Source organism: Natrix helvetica (assembly GCF_964273705.1).
Source record: "Natrix helvetica genome assembly, chromosome: 9".
In the NCBI taxonomy this organism is placed as follows: Eukaryota; Metazoa; Chordata; class Lepidosauria; order Squamata; family Natricidae; genus Natrix; species Natrix helvetica.
Window position 1 is genome coordinate 16,348,332 of NC_138560.1, and position 20,697 is coordinate 16,369,028.

The window sequence follows — 20,697 nt, forward strand, 5'->3', positions numbered from 1 at the left end:
TATATGGAAAAATGAATGTTCAAAATTGTTAATGCACAATGTGAATAATAACTCTGAGAATGTACACCTGTAAATGTATGTATGAGATTAAAAATTAAAAAAAACTTTTTTTAATTTTTTAAAAAAAGAGAATGAGGTGGCTGGATGGAGTCACCGAAGCAGTCGGCATGAGCTTCAATGGACTCCAGAGGATGGTCGAGGACAGGAAGGCCTGGAGGGACATTGTCCATGGGGTCGTGATGGGTCGAACGCGACTTTGCAACTAACGACAACAAAGACCTTCCACAAGATTGAATTCTCCACTATGGGTGGCAAGATAGTTTGGCTCACATAAACATACTTTGCTTCCCTGGGGTTTTCTAAAGAGAAGGAAATGTTGGCTTGTCTGACCCAATAAACTCCTTCATAAACCATGGGTCTTGCTAGGTATGTGATGTGACCAAACTGTTCCACATCCTTGATTTTTGGCCCAAGTAGTAATTATATTCCAGGCAGGTAGGAGAAATAGCAAGATTCTCAATGGAGATAATTTACTTTTCGAAAGGTGAGCCGAGGACGAGGATAGAAGTTTAAAGAAAAAACATTTTCAAGGCTTCCCTCATTATATTCACCAAACCAAGCTTCAATGAACTTGATAGAGTTGTCCCATGAGGGGAAGGGAGTGGGTTTTTTTTAAATGTCAAGATGGCAGCCAGAAGCTGAGGAAAGAACAAAGCAGAAGACAGGAAAGGCAGAAGCCTCCCCTAATAATTGAGGAAAGCAAGCAATTTGGAAACGTTTGATGGGAATCAAAGAGTATCATCTCATTTGTTCAAATGTAAGGACTTCCTTAGCTGGTATGTATGCCTTTTCGGCAGCTCACGGTCTCAGAAGACATTCTGGTGCATTAACATACAGGCTGGCCATCTTCAAACCACTGCCTTAAGTTCAGGGGTGGGATGCTATGGGTCAGCCAGGGTTCGGGAGAACCTGTAGCTAATGTTATGGCCAGTTTGGAGAGCCTCCAAATCCCACCCGTGGCTGGCCCCTCCCCGCCCACACTGCCCCTCCCAGGAGTCTCCACATGGACTGTTTTGGATGTGAGATAGGTGCAGAGCCCGCATGGAGCTCGGGGAGGGGGAAAAACAGGCCTCCTGGAAGTTCTGGAAGACTGGAAACAAGTCCATTTCCACCTCCGGAGTCAGGAGGAGGCCATTTTTGCCCTCCCAGAGGCTCAAGGAAAGCCTCCGGAGCCTAGGGAAGGCAAAAATGCCCCCCTCCCCACCGTGCAGTTGGCCAACTAGGCCATGCCCACCATGGCCACGCCCAAACAGCAACCAGGCAGAGAACCCTTTGCTGAAATTTTTGAAGCCCACCCCTGCTTAAGTTACTCAATTAATTCACAATGTGGGACAACATATACACTACATTATAAATTAAACTAAATGCTGGATGCATGTAATATGCTATGACACCCAAAAAACACAGTCCAGCATGTTGTAAAAATCCAGAGCTAGGTCTGTGACCTAAAAATATAGAAACATAGAATCACAGGGCTGGAAGGGACTTTGGATGTCGTCTAGTCTAATCCAACTTTCTACCCATGGTAGGAAACCTGTATCATCCTGGACAAATGGTTGTGCAATCCTTGAAGCACCCACAACCGAGGAAGGCAAGCTATTCCACTGGTTAATTGTTCTCACTGCCAAGAAGCTTCTCCTTAGTTCCAGTTTGGATTTTTCTTTAACAAAGATGATTAGGGGACTGGAGGCTAAAACATGTGAAGAACGGTTGCAGGAACTGGGTATGTCTAGTTTGATGAAAAGAAGGACCAAGGGAGACATGAGAGCAGTGTTCCAATATCTCAGGGGTTGCCACAAAGAAGAGGGAGTCAAACTATTCTCCAAAGCACCTGAGGATAGAACAAGAAGCAATGGGTGGAAACTAATCAAGGAGAGAAGCAACTTAGAACTGAGGAGAAATTTCCTGACAGTTAGGAGAATTAGTCAGTGGAACAGCTTGCCTCCAGAAGTTGTGAATGCCCCAACACTGGAAGTCTTTAAGAAGATGTTGGATATCCATTTGTCTGAAGTGGTGTAGAGTTTCCTGCCTAGGCAGGGGGTTGGACTAGAAGACCTCCAAGGTCCCTTCCAAGTCTGTTATTCTATTCTATTCTATTCTATTCTATTCTATTCTTAGCCATTTGAGTGACAAACTGGTTCAGTTTAGCCCTTAAACTGCCAGGACCGTCTGTGATTTCACAATCCTCAGCTAAACCCCACTGCAATTTTAACCCTTCCCAATATCCCAGCTGCTGTGTGGAGAATAAAATGAACGTGCAGAATAAACCAAACACAGAAAACCAACACTCCAGTTCAGAAAAGAAGGCAGTTCACTTAACAATGCAGAAAATTGCGCACATGGACCTTTCTGAGCATGAGCCCAAGTGTAAAGCAGAATGCTTAATCTTTTGGAGAAAAATAGATTTCTTGGCCTTCCCTCCGAGCTGTTAAATTAATTTCCTTTTCACCTGAATAGCTTTGAACTATGCAAAACAAAGCTCCTTCATCCCCGTCATGGAAAATACATTTCTATCCCTTGAGTCAATCAGGGCATAAGCAAGATTTCCAAAGGAGTTTTGAAAAATCATCTCGGTGAGTCTTTTTTTTTTTCAAGGGAAAAACCTGTTGGTGTCTTCTCGGGGGACCACTAAGCCTTGGCTAAACCCATTTGTCATCTTTCTTGTAATTCCTGTTGCAAAGTAAAGTGGGGTCAATTGCAATCTTTGGGGCAAATTATGTGAAGATGGATGTAAGCTGCCCAGCTAGTTTACAGGTGCCAGGAAGATCATGTCAAGCTGTGTTCTCCTAAGACATCAATTACCTCTTCCGATGTTTAGGATGCCTCAGAGTCTGAGGCTCAGACATAACTGGGGAAAGGAGAAAAAAGATCATCCATTGGTAGAAAAAAAATCGGGAAGGGAAGAAAGAAGGAAAAAAAGGGGGGGAAAGAACAAACCAAGGGACGGAGGGAGGGAGAAGGGGAGGAAGGGAGGAAGGAAGGAAGGAAAAGAAAGAGAAGTGAAGGAATGAAAAGGAGGGATGGATGGAAGGAAGGAAGGAGGGGAGGGAGGAAAAGAAAGAAAAATGAAAGAGTGAAAAGGATGGCTGGAAGGGAGGGAGGAAGGAAAAGAAAGAGAAGTGAAGGAATGAAAAGGAGGGTAGGGAGGAAGGAAAAGAAAGAAAAGTGAAGGAATGAAAAGGAGGGTAGGGAGGAAGGAAAAGAAAGAAAAGTGAAAGAATGAAAAGGATGGCTGGAAGGGAGGGAGGAAGAAAAAGAAAGAGAAGTGAAAGAATGAAAAGGAGGAATGGATGGAAGGAAGGAAGGAGGGTAGGGAGGAAGGAAAAGAAAGAAAAGTGAAAGAATGAAAAGGATGGCTGGAAGGGAGGGAGGAAGAAAAAGAAAGAGAAGTGAAAGAATGAAAAGGAGGAATGGATGGAAGGAAGGAAGGAGGGTAGGGAGGAAGGAAAAGAAAGAAAAGTGAAAGAATGAAAAGGATGGCTGGAAGGGAGGGAGGAAGGAAAAGAAAGAGAAGTGAAGGAATGAAAAGGAGGGAGGGAGGAAAAGAAAGAGAAGTGAAAGAATGAAAAGGATGGATGGATGGAAGGAAGGAAGGAGGGGAGGGAGGGATGAAATGAAAGAGAAGTGAAAGAATGAAAAGGATGGATGGATGGAAGGAAGGAAGGAAGGAAGGATAAGACAAAAGGCAGGGAAAGGGGAAGGGAAGCGATTTAGCATCAGCAGCCTGATGTGAGGACTCCCTGGGCATTATTTAAGGTAACTACACCAGAAGAGGAGGTGGGCATCAGATAGCCCACCCACTCCATCTTCTCTGACTCATCCCTGTCTCAATATCTATGGAGATTCTCAGTCATCCAGGTCATGGTTGTCCCAAAGGTGCTTTTTCAAGAGGCAACTGGGCTTTGCTTTTTCCTTGAAGACCTCTCGCTTCCCATCCAGTTCAGTCGGCACCAAAGAAGCTTCCTGGATGAGAAGCGAAACATCTTCAAGGAGAAACAAAGTCCAGTTGCCTTTTGAAAAAGCACCTTTGGGACACCCTGCCTCAATACATTCGCCCCTCCACATGACCTCCTGACCCTCCTCCAGACCTCCCTTCTCAACTAATCCTCGCAAGCCCCCATCCCTCCGACCCTCCCTTGCCATTTTCTCCTCGCCACAGGGGTTGATAGCTGGCACAACCACCGCTGGCCCCAGGACATCAATGTTCAACTGTGTTCCCAGAGCCCACGAAGCCAATTTGTAAGATCAAGGAAATAGTCTGAATCTGTTAGATCAGAGTGCCTGGCAGTTTGCAACCAATTTTTATTGTAGGGTAGCTCAGCCTGCTGGACTGATTTGCATCCTTCTGATCTTCAGGAAATTGAGAGGGGGAGGCTAGAGCAGCCGTTCTATGCTACTGAAGCCACTCTGTCCCTTTTCCTCTCAGTTTCCCTCCCATTTCATTTTGTCAAGGATTGAGAGAGGCAAAAACAGCCCATTTCCTCCATCTGCAGCAGCTCCAACCCTCCTTGGATCACTGTGGTTTTGATTTTCCTTTTTAAGCCAACATGGTGGGGGGGGGGGGGGAGAAACAACCACAAAGGTGGCCAGATTGTTACTGAAAATGACTGCCAATCAACAAATTAGGGTGGGCATTGGTTTGATGGATGAATCAATGGGCTATCCAGTGAAGACAAACCTACAACATGTGTCACACATTTATGGTGACATGCAACTTTGAAGTCTCCGAAAATCATGTGTTCTTGCATGATTTCTGAAGAGGCCTCATCTGTCTGTCTGTCTGTCTCTGTGTGTGTGTGTGTGTGTGAGAGAGAGAGAGAGAGAGAGAGAGAGAAAGAGAGAGATAGGAGAGAGACAGAGAGAGAAAGGAAAGAGAGAGAGAAAGGAGAAAGAGGGGGAGAGGGAGGGAGGGAGAGAAAGGAGAGAGAGGGAGAGAGGGAGGGTGGGAGAGAGAGAAAGGAGAGAGGTGGGGAAAGAGAGATAGGAGAGAGAGAGAAAAGATAGAAAGGAGAGAGAGAGAAAGGAGAAAGGGGGAGAGGAAGGGAGGGAGAGAAAGAACGGAGAGATAGTGAGAAAGGAGAGAGGGGGAGAGGGAGGGAGGGAGAGAGAAAGGAGAGAGAGGGAGAGAGGAAGGGAGGAAGAGAGAGGGGGGAAGAGAGATAGGAGAGAGAGAAAAGAGAGAAAGGAGAGAAAGGAGGGAGAGTGAGAAAGGAGAAAGAAGGGGAGAGGGTGGGAGGGAGAGAAAGAAAGGAGAGAGAGAGAGAGAGAGAAAGAGAAAGGAGATGGGGGGGGAGAGGGAGGGAGGGAGAGAAGTACAGTCAAGGTAAGCTCTACAAGAGCCATGTTAGGGCAGTGGTTAGAATGCAGTATTGCAGGCTGATTCTGTCCCTAATCTGGAGTTCGATCCCGACTTGTTCAAAATTGACTCAGCCTTCCATCCTTCCAAGGTTGGTAAAATGAGGACTCAGATTGTTGGAGGCAATATGCTGACTCTGTAAATCGCTTGGAGGCGGTTGTAAAGTACTATGAAGCGGTAAATAAGTCTAAGTGCTATTGCTATTTTCTTAATTTTTGTCATGCTGAGCCCAAGCAGATCTCCATCACTCCCTCACTGAGCTATTCCATTACTGGTGGCAAACCAACAAGTAGGTGCAGGGTGTGTTACAGGGAGGTGACTATTCATTGGTGAACGGAATTCTCTGTAAATGGAAGAAAATAAGCGATGGCAAATATTAGACACACACACGCACACAAACACACGCTCCCCTATATTCATTCCTCAGAGAGAATCAAATTATCGAAGCCACCTCTCTGCCAAATGAGAATTACCTTTTTCTCTCTCTATTAAGCAGCGGACTAAAACTCAAGCACAGCCAAAGGTGCTTGGCTTGCATGCAGATTTCTGCAGCACAGTCCCATCATCTGCAAATGAAGGGATTTGAATTTAACTTTGGAAACCGAACGGTTAGTTTATCCATGCTAATCTGTTATTTTTAATACAGCTTTTATTTTATTTCAATATAAACAATCCATCTTCCATTAAACGGTGTGTCGTCTGGGTACAAATATTTTGGGCAATAACATTTAAAATTTACAATTATATTCATTCTTTAATCTATTCCTAGCTTAATATCAATGTCTATTACTAGAACAATCCTCTTCTTAATTTATTTAACTTTATTAATTATGCTAACTCTATTAAAACATTTTCATATCAATGTCTATTACTAGAACAATCCTCTTCTTAATTTATTTAACTCTATTAATTATGCTAACTCTATTAAAACATTTTCTATCTTTTACACAACTACTTTTACTTCTAATTCTTATATTTATTCTCTAAATATAACATAACATAACAAGATACCGGGGTGGGTTCTGGACTCCATTACTACAGGTTCGGTAGTAAAAAAATTTACACGTGCAAAAAAGGAAAAATTACATTTTTTCAATAAAGATTGTTCTGCGCATGTGCAAAACAGAAAATCAAGATGGCGCCACCAAGGATAGAACTGGTATCGTCATGTGTCCGCCAGAATTATGACCTATTCGGCTGAATCGCACCAAATAGGTAGGAACCCACCTCTGATAACAACATAACAAAACATAACATATTTTTCGGAGTATAAGACGCACCTTTCCCCCCCCCCAAAAGGAGGGCGAAAATCTGGGTGTGTCTTATACACTGAATAAAGCATTTTTGGCCTCCTGAAACTCCACCCCCTTTGTAAAAATGACCATCCATAGCCTTTAGGAGGCTTATAGAGTGCTCCTGGGGCCTGGGGAGGGCAAAAATGAGCAAAAAACAGGCCTTTTTTTGCTCATTTTTTGTGGGGGGGCCAGCCCACAGGAGTATTCTACAAGCCTCCTAAAGACTATGTATGCCCTTTTTTTGACAAAAAATTGGGTCATTTTCATGAAAAACTTTTTTTAAAATTTGCCTCTTCAAAATCTTGATGCGTCTTATACTCCACAAAATACGGTAACATAACATAGCACAAGACAAGACAACACAACATAATACATCAGTTTGTTCTTTCTCTTTAATTGCCAGTGTATCCATGCTAATCTGGATCAACCAAGAAACAGGACTCCAAAAAGCCTCTTCATGCGTTCAGAACAAAAAGCTATCTTGGATAGGCTTTATCTGCCAGTCGGATAGGATCAGCAAGTTCTCCAGCTTATGTTCTCCAAAACGTGTTCCATTCCAGTCACATACCGTACATTTATTTAAATTATCTGTAGATTGTCCAATTTTATCGGGCTGGCCTTCAATAAAACCATCAATAAATGCAATACTGTGTCTAAAAATAAGCCTAAAGCTCACATGAAGATCACTAAACCATAAAATAAAGAAGAATAAAAGGTCACTAGATCTTCCTTGTTAAAAACCCAAGTACCTTGAAAAGGGGCAGCTTTTAATGCTTCCCCAAATGTCAGAAGCGAAGGGTTGGGTTGCATTTCCCAGAGCAATTAGATTGAACAAAGAATGAAAATATCCACCTTCTGAACAGCTTTTGAAAAATGAACCAGACAGGAATTTGACCCCTGTGTAGCCACTGATGTCATCTGCCATCTTTGAGACTTCTGGGCTAGAAGCAACTATCTCTTTGAGAGGCAAATTGGATACTAAAGGAAGGAACCAATCGGTGGAGATTAGCAAAAGTAATTTTTCCTGCCTTCCTGCCCTCCTTTAGAAGAAAATACAGTTTCGTCTACTTTGATCTTGGTAGAGGTTTATCTCGTGCTTACTTCAATTTAATAAATGGTTTTTCTCCTGTTCTACCTATTCCTTTACACAAACTCCAAGCTACGCAACCAGAGCTGGGATTCACTTGCCATCCCTACCGCACGCTTTGCTCGCACATGCCTTCTGCGCATGCGCAGTGCTCGCACATTATGTTGGGATGGGTGGGTGGAGCCTCCCACAGCCACTGCTACCAGTTCGCCCAAATCAAAGAGAACTGGCTGAATACCGCCTCTGTACGCTCAAAGACATTAAGGGAAAATGGAAAAAACTCCCCCAGAGGGAGAGGTAATTTAAAAAAAAATTAGATTGTGCAGAAATGAATAGATTAACATTGGCAATTAAGGAGAAGGAAGAATCAAAGTACTATAAGATATGGGGATGTTTTTATCATTGGATAGAAAATGAATATAGGCAAAGAGAAATAGAAAACCGAATAATTTGGCGGGGGGGGATGTAGAATTATACGGGAGGAGTTGAACTAAAATATAATCGAAATGTAAATGTAAAGGCAAGATAAAAGTAGATTAAAATGATGTAATTGTTAAATATGATGACACAAAAACTGTACCTAGATGACATACTGTAAGATTAATGATGTAAGAGAGGCGATGGAAAAATAAAATAAAAACTTTTCAAAAAAAGAAAGACTTTCTTTGACAAAAATACCGAAAGAAGCAGAAACTGTATTCAAGAGCTGCTGCCCATGGATGCATAGTAACATCATCTGCATAGAGGAGGGTGTCAAACTCAAGGCCCGTGGGCCAGATTCAGAGCTACGGTGTGCTTAGATCTGTCCCATGCAACCACCGTGGAAACAGTGAAGGACCAGCCCACAGTGCCAGTGCCAGCGAAAACAAAGCTCGGGCAGGGTGCATTTTTAGCCATGATGGCCTCTTGCAGCCCTCTGCCCGCAAAAACGGAGCCCAGGGTCTGTTTTCTCTGTCAGAGGGCTGCAGGAGGCCATCGCAGCAGAAAACAGAGCCTCGATGAGTGATGTCGAGCTGGCTTTGCCCACCCTGGCCTCACCTACCCTGGCTACGCCCACTCCAGCCATGCCCACTTCAAGTCCCTCGAGGTCAAACACAACCCTGATGCGGCGCTTCCTGAAATCGAGTTTGACACTCCTGGCATAGAGACATCAGTTTGATGTTTTCAGGTTTAGGATTGTTCAAAATCCAACAGATATAATAGGCCGAGATAGTCCTCGACTTATGAACACATCTGAGCCCAACATTTCAGTTGCTAAGGGAGACATGTGTTAAAAGAGTTTTGCCCCATTTTACGACCTTCCTTGACCGCGGTTGTTAAGTGAATCGCCGGAGCTGTTAAATTCGTAACACAGTTGCTAAGTGAATCTGGCTTCCCCATCGACTTTGCTTGTCAGAAAGTCACCAAAGCCGATCACATGACCTCAGGACATTGCAAGGCAACTGTCATAAACATGAGCCAATGGCCGAATTTTGATCCGATGCCCATGGGGATGCTGCAGCGGTCCCAAGTGTGGAAACATAATCATAAGCCCCTTTTTTTCAGTGCCGTTGTAACTTCAAGCGGTCACTAAACGAACTGTTATAAGTCGAGTGAACCTATCTTGGGAAGCAGGAAAGCTGTGATGAAGGCGGAAGCGCTGTCTTTCTCTTCCCAATGCAATCCCAATCTAAAGGAACAGATATCAAGAAAGTCTCAAAGCCCTCCTTGCAGATGAAAACATTCAAGATAAAACCTGCAATGCAATGGGCACAGAGATGGTATTCAGCTGGTTCGGACTGGTTCAGGTGAACCGGTCGTGGAAACTTTGAGTAGTTTGGAGAATTGACAAATACCACCTCTGGATGGCCCCGCCCGCATCTATTCGCTGCCTCCTGAGTCCCAGCTGATCGGAGTCCCAGCTGATTGGCTGGCTCTTCTTTTGTAGCCCTGCACAGAACAGAGCTGGAAAGCAGGTTAGTAGGATGGGGAGGGAATGGGGATTTTGCAGTAACCTTCCCCTGCCACGCCCACCAAGCCACGCCCACCAAGCCAAGCCATGCCCACAGAAGCAGTATTCAATAATTTGAATCCCACCACTGAATGGGCAATATAGAAGCTAGCAATGACAACCAGAGTTAATACAAGTTATGAGCAAAGAAAGAACTCAGCTGTGATAAATTAATACTGCCAGGAAAAAGTGAAGCTGCTGGATCCTACCAAAACTTTCTCTGGTGGATCCCATGCAGGGACCAAAATATGTTCTCAGAACGCCTTGCTTTAATCTGTCAACTGGGTCACCTCTTCAAATATGGTGGCTCTGTAACTTCCCAAATCACAGTTAGTACGACCCTGAGAAACGGCATTCCTTAATGAAATACTCGATTATCCCAGATTACCCAATTGAAAAGCCATTTCTGCATTTTAATAACCTACGTAGCCCTTCAAAAACAGAGAAAAATTGTTCAAAAGTCTTCTTCTTGTCAAAATGTCTGGGGAGAGAAAGAGGGAGGGAGGGGAGGAGGGAGAGGGAGGGAAAAGAGAGAGAGAGATTAAGAGAGAGGGAGGGAGGGAGGGAGGAAGAGGGAGTGGGAGTGGGAGTGGGAGTGGGAGTGGGAGAGAGAGAGAGAGAGAGAGAGAGAGAGAGAGAGAGAGAGAGAGAGAGAGATCTATTTCAGACATTGCCAAACAATATCCTTATCTGAATGTCGCACTCAAATTAGAGGCAGTTGTCTTACTATGTTCTGTGACAGTTATTTGAGCCATGCCTTGCGACCAAAATTTTACACCTTTATAATATCTTGATAGATTCTAAATAACTGGGATATAACTGAAATAAGGAGGACACAATCATTCTCAATGCAAAAAAACCCCGACCCATTATTAAGTCAGGAGATCTGTGAATTTTGGCCCTAAATATGGCAATAATAATCAGTTTATATCTCTCCAGTTTATATCAGGGGGATTAATATTCCAATTCTTAAATTTAATTTACAAGAGCAAGAGAATTGCAATCAATTCCTATTAAACCTTTAATCATTGAAATAACTTGCCTCCAGAAGTTGTGAATGCTCCAACACTGGAAGTTTTTAAGAAGAGATTCGATAGCCATTTGTCTGAAGTGGTGTAGGGTTTCCTGCCTAAGCAGGGGGTTGGACTAGAAGACCTCCAAGGTCCCTTCCAACTCTGCTATTCTATTCTATTCTATTCTATTCTATTCTATTCTATTCTATTCTATTCTATTCTATCCTTATTTTAAGAGCCAAGGAAGCTAGCATGGCATTCTTTAAAGCAGGGGTGTCCAAACTTGGGAACTTTTAAGACTTGTGGACTTCAACTCCCAGAATTCCCCAGCCAGCATTCTGGGAGTTGAAGTCCACAAGTCTTAAAGTTCCCAAGTTTGGACACCCCTGCTTTAAAGCAACATTCCATTGATTTCAAGGACGATGCATTCCAACCCATCGTTCTAGAAGCTGCGCAAATAATCAGTATCAGTTTTATCGGATGCTTTCAACTTCTTATAAAAAGGAGGAATAACTTAGCAGCCTCAGGTGGTTTCTTTAAAACCTGTAATAAAATGGAACTTAAGGAGCAACAATCGGATCAGGCCAAAGAGTTCAAATAATAAATGCTTAAATAGAATAAACTGCCAAGAAGAACTCTTGAGGTCAATAGAGCTTGGCTTTAATCTTTCTTCCTCATCGCTTCATCACAATTGGTTTTTATCACCCTCGGTCAACCTCATCTAGCTCAGAAGCTAAGGCAGGTCAGGTCTGGTTGCTACCTGGATGGTAGAGCTAGAATCGGTGTTTCTCAACCTTGGAACTTTAAGATTTGTGGACTCCAATTCTTGGCTGCTGGCTGGGGAGTTCTAGGGGTGGAGAAACAGTGAGCCAGCTCATCAAGTTCATAAGCTGGATCTGTGATGGCACGCAGAGCCCTTTCTGTGGGCATGGGAGCCATCGCCGCAGCTGAGCTCCACTGCGCATGCATGACCGCCAGCTGATTTTCGTGTCTCTGCTGTGCATGCGCGAGGACGGGGCACATGCAGGAGACACGTGCGCATACGCGGTGAGTGGGGAGCTCGGGGGCGGGGAGCACACACCCCCATGGCCCGTTTTTGGTCCCAGGAGGCTGCAGGGAGGCCCCACTAGGCCCAAAATAGGGCATGGGGGTGCAGCGCAAACACCCCCCACCCCCCACATCCCGCTTTTGGTCTCAGGAGGCTGCAGGGAGGCCTACTAGCCCAAAACAGGGCATGGGGGGGGGGTACAGCGCAAACATCCCCCCCACACACACACGTCCCGTTTTTGGTCTCAGGAGGCTGCTGGGAGGCCCACTAGGCCCAAAACGGGGTACGGGCAGGGGGCACAGGGGGATGTCACAAGCACATTGCATTATGGGTGTACACGCATGGGCATGCAGTGTTGCGCCCACACGTGACGACAAAAAAGGTTAGCCATCACTGAGTTACAGTCCTAAAGAGTCAATACAGGTCATCCTCGCGTTACGACCCCAATTGATCCCAAAACGTCCATTGCTAAGCAAGGCAGTCGTTAAATGAGTTTTGCCTCGTTTCACGACCTTCCTTGCCGCGGTTGTTAAATTAATCCCTGCCGTTGTTAAGTTAGCGATGCGGTTGTCAGGTGAATCTGGCTTCCCCATGGACTTTGCTTGTCAGAAGATCACAAGAAAGTAATCACGCGACCTCGGGACATTGCAACCGTCATAAATACAAGTCAGTGGCCAAGTGTCTGAATCTTGATCATGTGACCATGGCAATGCAGCAAAGGCCGTAAGTGTGAAAAACGGTCATAAGTCATTTTCTTCAGTTCCGTTGTCATTGAACGGTCACTATACAAACCGTTGTAAGTAGAGAACTACCTGTAGGAGCATAAAAGGAGCTGACAAGCCCATTCAGAATGGAGCCACAAAGTTCCAGGTCAGTGTTTCTCAACCTTGGTGACTTTAAGTCCTATGGACTTCAACTCCCAGAATCCCCCAGCCAGCATAGCTGGCTGGGGAATTCTGGGAGTTTAAATCCATAGGACTTAAAGTCACCAAGGTTGAGAAACACTGCTCTAGGTGACACAAGCTGATGAAATAACTTTAGACTTTCTGATGCTTAACCACATTTTAATACCTGTAATATGGATTTTTTCCCCTCCTCCTCCGTCCCCTGATTCAAATACAGTTTTTCAACAACTGGGGTCTCTCTGTCCTCCGGAGAAAAGAAAAAACTGCTAAGGTAAGAAAAGGGAAAAAAAAAAAAGGAAAATGATGTGCAGCTGCTAATGACACCTTACTAAATCAGTAATTAATTTAGTATAACTTATTATACTGATGGTTACACCATTCCAACCCAACTGTGTTGGAGCTGTAAACAAACTACTCAGACCCCTCCCCCCACCCACCCACCCCCTGGAAAAGCTTCTCTGTCTGCCACTCACTTGAAGTGTGATCAGACAAGAAGGTGATTGAGTAAATCTTTTGCTGCTTAAATGGCATCTTTTCATTCTAAAAACCTGAGAGAAGCATGTCTAGAGTCTTGAACTGAGCAAGACCCTGTAAAACAACGGTTGTCAAACTCGATTTCATGGAGGGCCACATCAGGGTTGTGTTTGACCTTGGGGGACCGGTGTGTGTGTGGCCAGGTCGACGTCATACATCGAGGTTCTGTTTTTGCCCGTGGCAGCCCGCCTGTGCTCCGTTTTCGGCCGCAATAGCCTCCTGCAGCCCTCTGCCGGTGAAAACAGAGCTTGGGGAGGTCGTGCGTGTCCCCCCAAGCTGTGTTTTCGCTGTCAGAGGCCCTGCAGGCCGGTCCTTTGCTGTTTCCAGAGTGGGCCCGCAGGCCAGATCTAAACACCCCATAGACCGTATCCGGCCCAGAGGGCTTGGGTTTGACACCCCTAACAGATAAACAGAGTTGGAAGGGACCTTATAGGTCATCTAGTCCAATCCCCCGCTCAAGCTGGAGACCCTATGGCAGTCCAATCTCTTCTTGAAAGTCTCAAGTGATGAAGCTCCCACAACTTCCGAAGGCAACTTCTGTTCCATGGGTTGATTGTTCTCACTGTCAGAAAGTTCCTCCTCATTTCCAGGTTGAATCTCTCCTTGGTCAGTTTCCATCCATTATTCCTTGTTTGTCCTTCAGGTGCTTTGGAAAATAGCTTGCCCCCCTCCTCTATTGACCCCTGCTGTACACAAACTGATATCCAGGCTTCACCTTTCAGCGTACAGCTGGTGAAGAGATCGGGCGGGGTGAAGTTCCCTTTCTGGCATTATTTTTTGGGGGGGAGGGGTTTGCTTTTGAAACACTAACAATTACATTAAAATATGGTTCTTCCTGTCCACACTCAGAATATGCATAGTCCGTTTTCAGTCAAACTTTCTTCTTCTTCTTGTGCCATATCCGTCATTGGACGTTGGGCGATCATGTTGGCAATCCTATTTTTGTCCACAGCTGCGTGAAAAAGTGCTGTTGAGTTTTGTCCAAACCAATCCCTTAGGTTTTGAAGCCATGATGTTCTTCTTCTACCTGGACCTCGTTTGCCTTCAATTTTTCCCTGGAGGATTAAGTGAAGGATGCTGTATTTTTCTGGGTGTCGCATCACAAGTCCAAAATATTCTAACTTTCGCTCTTTAGTGCCTTTAATGATTTCCCTTGGCTTTCCCAGATGGCTTATCACCAACTCATTTGTGATTTTGTCAACCCAGCTTATACGTAACCTCCGTCTGTAAATCCACATTTCAAATGCAGATTCTAGTCTCTTCAAGTGGCTTTTTGCCACTCTGTAGAGCAGGATAGAAAAGATGTAACATCTGACAAGCCTGATTATCAGTCTTAGGCTTATGGTTAATTATTAAACTTTATTATGGGTCACAAACCAGACTACATTAAAAAATATACTAATACCGAGAAAAACACATACTGTAATCAAATTGTTTACATGTTTAGATCTGCAGCTCAAAGTGAACAGTGATTAGAAAGGCAGAATATAAATAAATAAAACAGCAGCGTTTCCTGAGATTGGCAGGGAGAGGAAGGGTGACGATAGAATAATCGTTTTCCTTCGTACAGTTGATTTGCAAAAAGCTTTTGTTTTGTTTTGCTTTGTTTTAAATCTTGGAAGACCGTACCAGAGAATATTTTAGAAATATGCACCGTGCCTTCCATGAGGAACTATCAACCTTATCAACGTACAGTAATAATTTAGATTTGCTTGTTACCATGGATACATTTATACAAAACAAAAGGATTATAATTTAAATTTTCAGTATGAAGAAGAAAAAGAAACAAAGGGCACTAAATAAGTTTTTCTTTCTTTCTAAAAGGGAACGAGCCCCCCCCCCCCCCCAGGAATGCAGTGCCTTTATTCTTTGCTTCCTGGATTTATTCTCAACAAACCAGTTAACAAGATTAAATAAAATTACCTTTCTAGGGGAGATTTAGTGTTTTTTACACTTTTGATTATATTAATGAGACTGAGAGGGGACACAGTGGCTCAGTGGCTAAGATGCTGAGCTTGTCGATCAGAAAGTTTGGCAGTTTGGTGGTTCGAATCCCTAGCGCCGCGTAATGGAGTGAGCTCCCGTGACTTGTCCCAGCTTCTGCCATCCTAGCAGTTCGAAAGCCCGTAAAAAATGCAAGTAGAAAAATAGGGACCATCTTTGGTGGGAAGGGAACAGAGTTCAGTGCACCTTCGGTATTTAGTCATGTCAGCCACATGACCATAGAGACATCTTCGGACAGCACATATGTGCGAGGGGAACCTTTACCTTTTAATGAGATTGTATTAATGGGACCTAGGATCTCTGTAGTTAGAAGGCCCATGAAGAAGTGCTTTCCAGTACAGGTGGTCTTCTATTTATGACCACAGTTGATCCCAAAATTTCTGTTGCTAAGTGAAACATTTGTTAAATGAGTTTTTGCCCCATTTTATGACTTTTATAAAGTGACTGACTATATTTTATGACAGTTTTGCCAAAAACAGGAACTTCCGGTTTTTAGCAAAACTGGCGAGCAATGACTTCGTTTTACGATAATGGCGTTTGCTGCAAAAAACATCGTAAAAGTGGATCGGCAGGAGACTTCAGAATCTATGTTGATTTCAAAAGGGAGTTATACCCCATATAGCACATATTCATATATTCTGACCTAGGCTTCCCAAAACCATGAAGCAGACTCCTCATCCCGCTAAAGCCTCTTTTATTTAGGTTACAGGAAACTCCTCTCCAGAAAAGTCCCGGCAAACAGTCTTGCATGAAATTTCACAACTACAGACCTTTATCAGGCTTGGAGAGTTGCCAGACAGCTCCTAAAAAGAGTTGCCAGGCCAATATCTTCCAAACGCCATGCCGTAGCAGCAATTAATTGGCAAGAAGTCAGGAACAGATCTTCACCCAAATGAATTGAACTAATAGTCTCCTGCAAACTCCCCTCCCCTTTCGCTCTTTATTCCCTATGGGATGGGCCATTCACCAACCACCTATGCCTTTACTCCCGAGTCAACTTAGCTGTTCCCTTCTCCTGTCAGTTCTGCGCATGCACACATCAGGAACAGGCTCCAGCTGCTCTTCTGCCCTTCTGATCTCCGACTCCAAAGGCAGCTGATAACTGTCAGACGGCTCTGGCCCCCTCTTTGCCTCCGACGCAGAGCCCTCATCAGAGCCTTCCCCAGACTCCAGGACTGGCCCATGCTCCTCCCCAAACTCCTTACTGTCCGAATCTGCTATCAGATCCTCTGGCTGCTGACGGGCCCCAACACTAAGTATTTCTAGATGGTTAAGCTCATAGACTGCCTCATCTTTCTACCTCAAAATGCACAACCATTTCCTGATCCGACTCATTTCTACAACAATCCTGAAAGGACATTTTTTTTCCCTTCCCTTCCTACAGATTGGAAACGGGAGATAGAGTGAAACTGCTCGCAGTGAAATAGTTTCTGAGCTAAGATCTCAAGCTTAGCTCCTCCGAGCATTTTATCTACTGACAACACTTCAAGTTGGGGTGGGGTGGGGAGGAACCTTGCATGATAATCAGAAAAGAGAGAAATTAACTCGAGCAAGATTATGATGGGAGCACTTTGTCCTATTTTTAACTATCAGTACAGCTTGGTTTCCAAAGCTCTAATTATCTGGGTATTTTTACTGCTTCTGACAATTTCTAATTTTTGCACAATGCAGTGGAACAGATTCTCAACGCCAAGAAGGATGGCCCATTTAATATTCCTGATGGTTTGAAGGTTTGTTTTGCTCCTCAGTTGGCTTGCTTTAATTTCAATTCTGTTCATAGAACCAAGAATAAGCAGTCGGGGGGGGAGGGGTTCGAAAGACCATCGAGCGTGGCTGAAATACGGTGGTCGCTATTTATCAGTCAAAGAGAAGTAAAAAGGTGGCACAGATTTGCATAAAATATTCATCCATAACCTTCTATATATTGAGTAAATGCTGAAATAACAGCCATATTTTAACACTGAAATGCAATACATCCTCGTTTTCATGACAAGCTAAGTATAGGTTTGACATCCGAATGGGAGCCCTGGATTGAATTTTGATTGTCTTAACCAACATTTATTTAATTTATAAGGCTGTCCATGTAAAGCGATCCTGAGAAGCTAGAAACAAAGCACAAAAGAGATAATCATCAGCTGATATAAAAACAACCAACCATTTGTAACCCTTGTCAGGCAAGGGATATTCTCATTAATTCACCCTTCCAATTTTCGACCATCTTCTCTTTCTCTTTTCTCTGGTTTGTTCCTTTTTAATGAATGGTACCCGTTAGTCCTAATTCCGCTCACACATTTCATCCCACTAGGTTTCAGGAATGTCTACTAAATTATGTTCACCTTCCTTCATTAAGTCACCTTCGTGTCCTAATATTAGGCAGTAAACTCTTTGTTCTATTCCTTCCTATATTTGCATTCAGGTAGTCGCTTAGCAACCAAAGTTAGGATGGATCCCCCCCAAAAAAGCTACTTACAAACCTGATTTCAAAGTTGCAGTGACCACACACTTGCACAAAGACACAATTGTGCAATTGTATTTTGGGCACTTGGCAATCGGCATACCTTTATGGTCCTTTGCAGCATCCTGTGGTCACGAACCACAATATTTTGACATTTTTGGAGGTAGTTTCTGGTGTTTATTTCCAGTTTCTGACAAACAACGCCTGTTGGGTAAAGTGGATTCGCTTAAAAACCATGCTGTTTACTTAAGGACCGCTACAAAAAATGCCCCCAAAATTGGCTCTGGTTACCGAGTGATTTGCATCTAATTCTGGGCTGAATTATGGTTGTAAGTTGAGCACCATGTACTCATTATGGGATGCCTCAACATCCTGCCTCTCTCTTCCAAGCCTGTTCCTTGTTTTTGCCTTAGAGACTATTTAGGAATGTCTCTATCTTCCCCCCCACAGGATGCAGTACAAAGCCACCCACAACTCAAGCTGCCTTTTCAACATAGAACTCGTGGACACAGGCCCTATCTTGTTAGACCTCCTTCAATTTGGAAATATATCCCATTATCAAAACACCTGAACCCTACCCATTGACCCCATTTGCATAACCAGTCGATCACTCCCAGGATACTCCTCTCCCTTCCTGGACCATCTCCTTTATCAAGAAGGCATCACACGTCCTCCCACTCCTTCCTGATCCATTGAAATGCTTTCAAAGCCCTGTCTGTAACATTGGTTTCAACCAACAGGCCGGAAGGGAATTTCTCAGAGGGCTCAAATTCTTTGGAGGCTACACCATTCCTCATGGGGTGGGAGCCTATACCATCCCTACACCAAGAGCCACGGTGGCGCAGTGGTTAGGGTGCAGTATTGCAGGCTACTTCTGACTGCCGCCTGCCAGCAGTTTGGCAGATCGAATCTCAACAGGCTCAAGGTTGGCTCAGCCTTCCATCCTTCCGAGGTGGGTAAAATGAGGACCCAGTTTGTTCAGGGCAATAGGCTGACTCTGTAAAGCACTGTGAAGTGGTATATAAGTCGAAGTGCTATTGCTATTGCTATTTCTACCTTTCCTTGGCCCTGGTGGTGCAGTGGTTAGAATGCAATCTTGCAGGCTAATTCTGCCGACTGTTAGCAGTTCGATCCTGACCAACTCAAGGTTGACTCGGCCTTCCATCCTTCCGAGGTGGGTAAAATGAGGACCCAGTTTGTTGAGGGCAATAGGCTGACTCTGTAAACTGCTTAGAAAGGGCTTTAAAGCACTGTGAAGTGGTATATAAGTCGAAGTGCTATTGCTATTTCTACTTTTCCTTGGCCCTGGTGGTGCAGTGGTTAGAATGCAATCTTGCAGGCTAATTCTGCCGACTGTCAGCAGTTCGATCCTGACCAGCTCAAGGTTGACTCGGCCTTCCATCCTTCCGAGGTGGGTCAAATGAGGACCCAGATTATTGGGGTCAAGAGGCTGAGTCTGTAAACCACGGAGATGTCTTCGGACAGCTCTGGCTCTTCGGCTTTGAAACAGAGATGAGAACCAATAGTAAAAAAAATTTGAATCCCACCATTGCCCAAAACAGTTAAAAGACAATGACAATTCTCCTGACAAAATTCATGTATTACAGAGGTGTCAAACTCCATTTCATTGAGGGCCGCATCAGGATTGTGTTTGACCTTGCGGGACTGGGGGAGCATGGCCAGCTTGACATCCGTTTTCAGCCGCGATAGCCTCCTGCAACCTTCTGCCAGCGAAAGCAGACCTTGGGCAGGTTAGGACATGCACCCTGCCTAGCTCCATTTTTGCTGGCAGAGGCACTGCAGGCCGGTCCTTCTCTGTTTCCAGGGTGGCCCCGTAGGCCAGATCTAAGCATCCCGCGGGCAGGATCCAACCCTCAGGCCTTGAGTTTGACACTCCTGATATAGCACATAGGGGACTATCTGTTGAGAACCAGCTTTTAATTTGAAACTCCCATTCTACTTTTTTTCTCTCCCATCTTGGCAGGACTTACAAACTTTCATCAAATTCCTTTTTAGATTGGATGGGTTTGGGTTGGGGGTGGGTGGGCTTCCCCCCTTTTTAATCTGTACAATCTTTAATTTATTGCTGGCTGAGAAAAGTTGGAGCAAGATAAATACATAGATCAATAAGGAGAGGATTTGCTCAGGGTCTATAAGAGACAGCGTATTGGGATTCTAAAATTTCAACCTAGAAACTTGGAAAAGGTCAGATCAAAATTGAAAGATCAATTTGTTCCAGAGTCACCAACATCACTTATTCATGAGGCCGGTCTGGAGATGTTTAGTATTCATTTGAAACGTATCCTTAGACTGGAGCAGCCTATTTAAATAGTAAAATTAGCTTTTAAGACCTATTCTACACTGATACAGCACAGTCAAAATAGTATGGTTTGGTTAATTTAGCCTGTTCAGAATTCAGCACCGTTGAAAGGGAACAAGAGGGGTAGAGGAAGGAGGGGGAGAGAATAGATTCTCACTTCAAGGAAATGTTTCTGACTGCAGAGGTAATGAAACGCATTATCCCCAATAATTTAAAAAAAATTACTTTCCTTGCTTCTTCCCCCTCCTGTTATTCAAAAAAGAAAGGAGTGGATGGAGTAAGATAAATGACGGAAGTAGGATTGTAATAAAATACATTGCAGATAGTCCTCAAGTTATGACCCCAATTTCCATTGATAGGCAAGGAGGGTGTTAAGCGAACTGCTCTCGGTTTTATGACCGTTTTTGTCAGGGTTCAAAGCCATTCGCTGCAGTTGTTTACGGAAACATCTGGATTCCCTCACTGATTTTGCCTGCCAGAATTCGACTGGGAAGGTTGCAAGCTGGGATCCCATGAACCTGTCTTAAGTACATGCTGGTTGCCAAGCAATCAAATTTTGATCGTGTGACTCTGGCAATGAGGCAGGCGTCGTAAGTCACTTTTTGTTTTTTAGTGCCATTGTAGCTCTGA

The 20,697-nt window shown here is 44.1% G+C and overlaps 1 protein-coding gene across 3 annotated transcripts in view; it reads right to left on the reverse strand.

The window, feature by feature from the left end:
- The window catches only part of LDLRAP1 (low density lipoprotein receptor adaptor protein 1), a 632,547-nt gene that overhangs the window by 467,957 nt on the left and 143,893 nt on the right, over positions 1-20,697 (reverse strand). Inside the window, exons 9-10 of one of the 3 annotated variants that reach the window (XM_081961996.1) lie at positions 17,851-17,951; positions 17,089-17,394 (exon numbers count right to left, since the gene is read on the reverse strand). The exons of the other annotated variants lie outside the window; for them this stretch is intronic. Of the exons in view, the coding sequence (XP_081818122.1) occupies positions 17,879-17,951 (73 nt within the window). The 3' untranslated portion in view covers positions 17,089-17,394; positions 17,851-17,878. Of the gene's footprint in view, positions 1-17,088; positions 17,395-17,850; positions 17,952-20,697 lie in introns of those variants that run through there. 3 annotated transcript variants of the gene reach the window in all.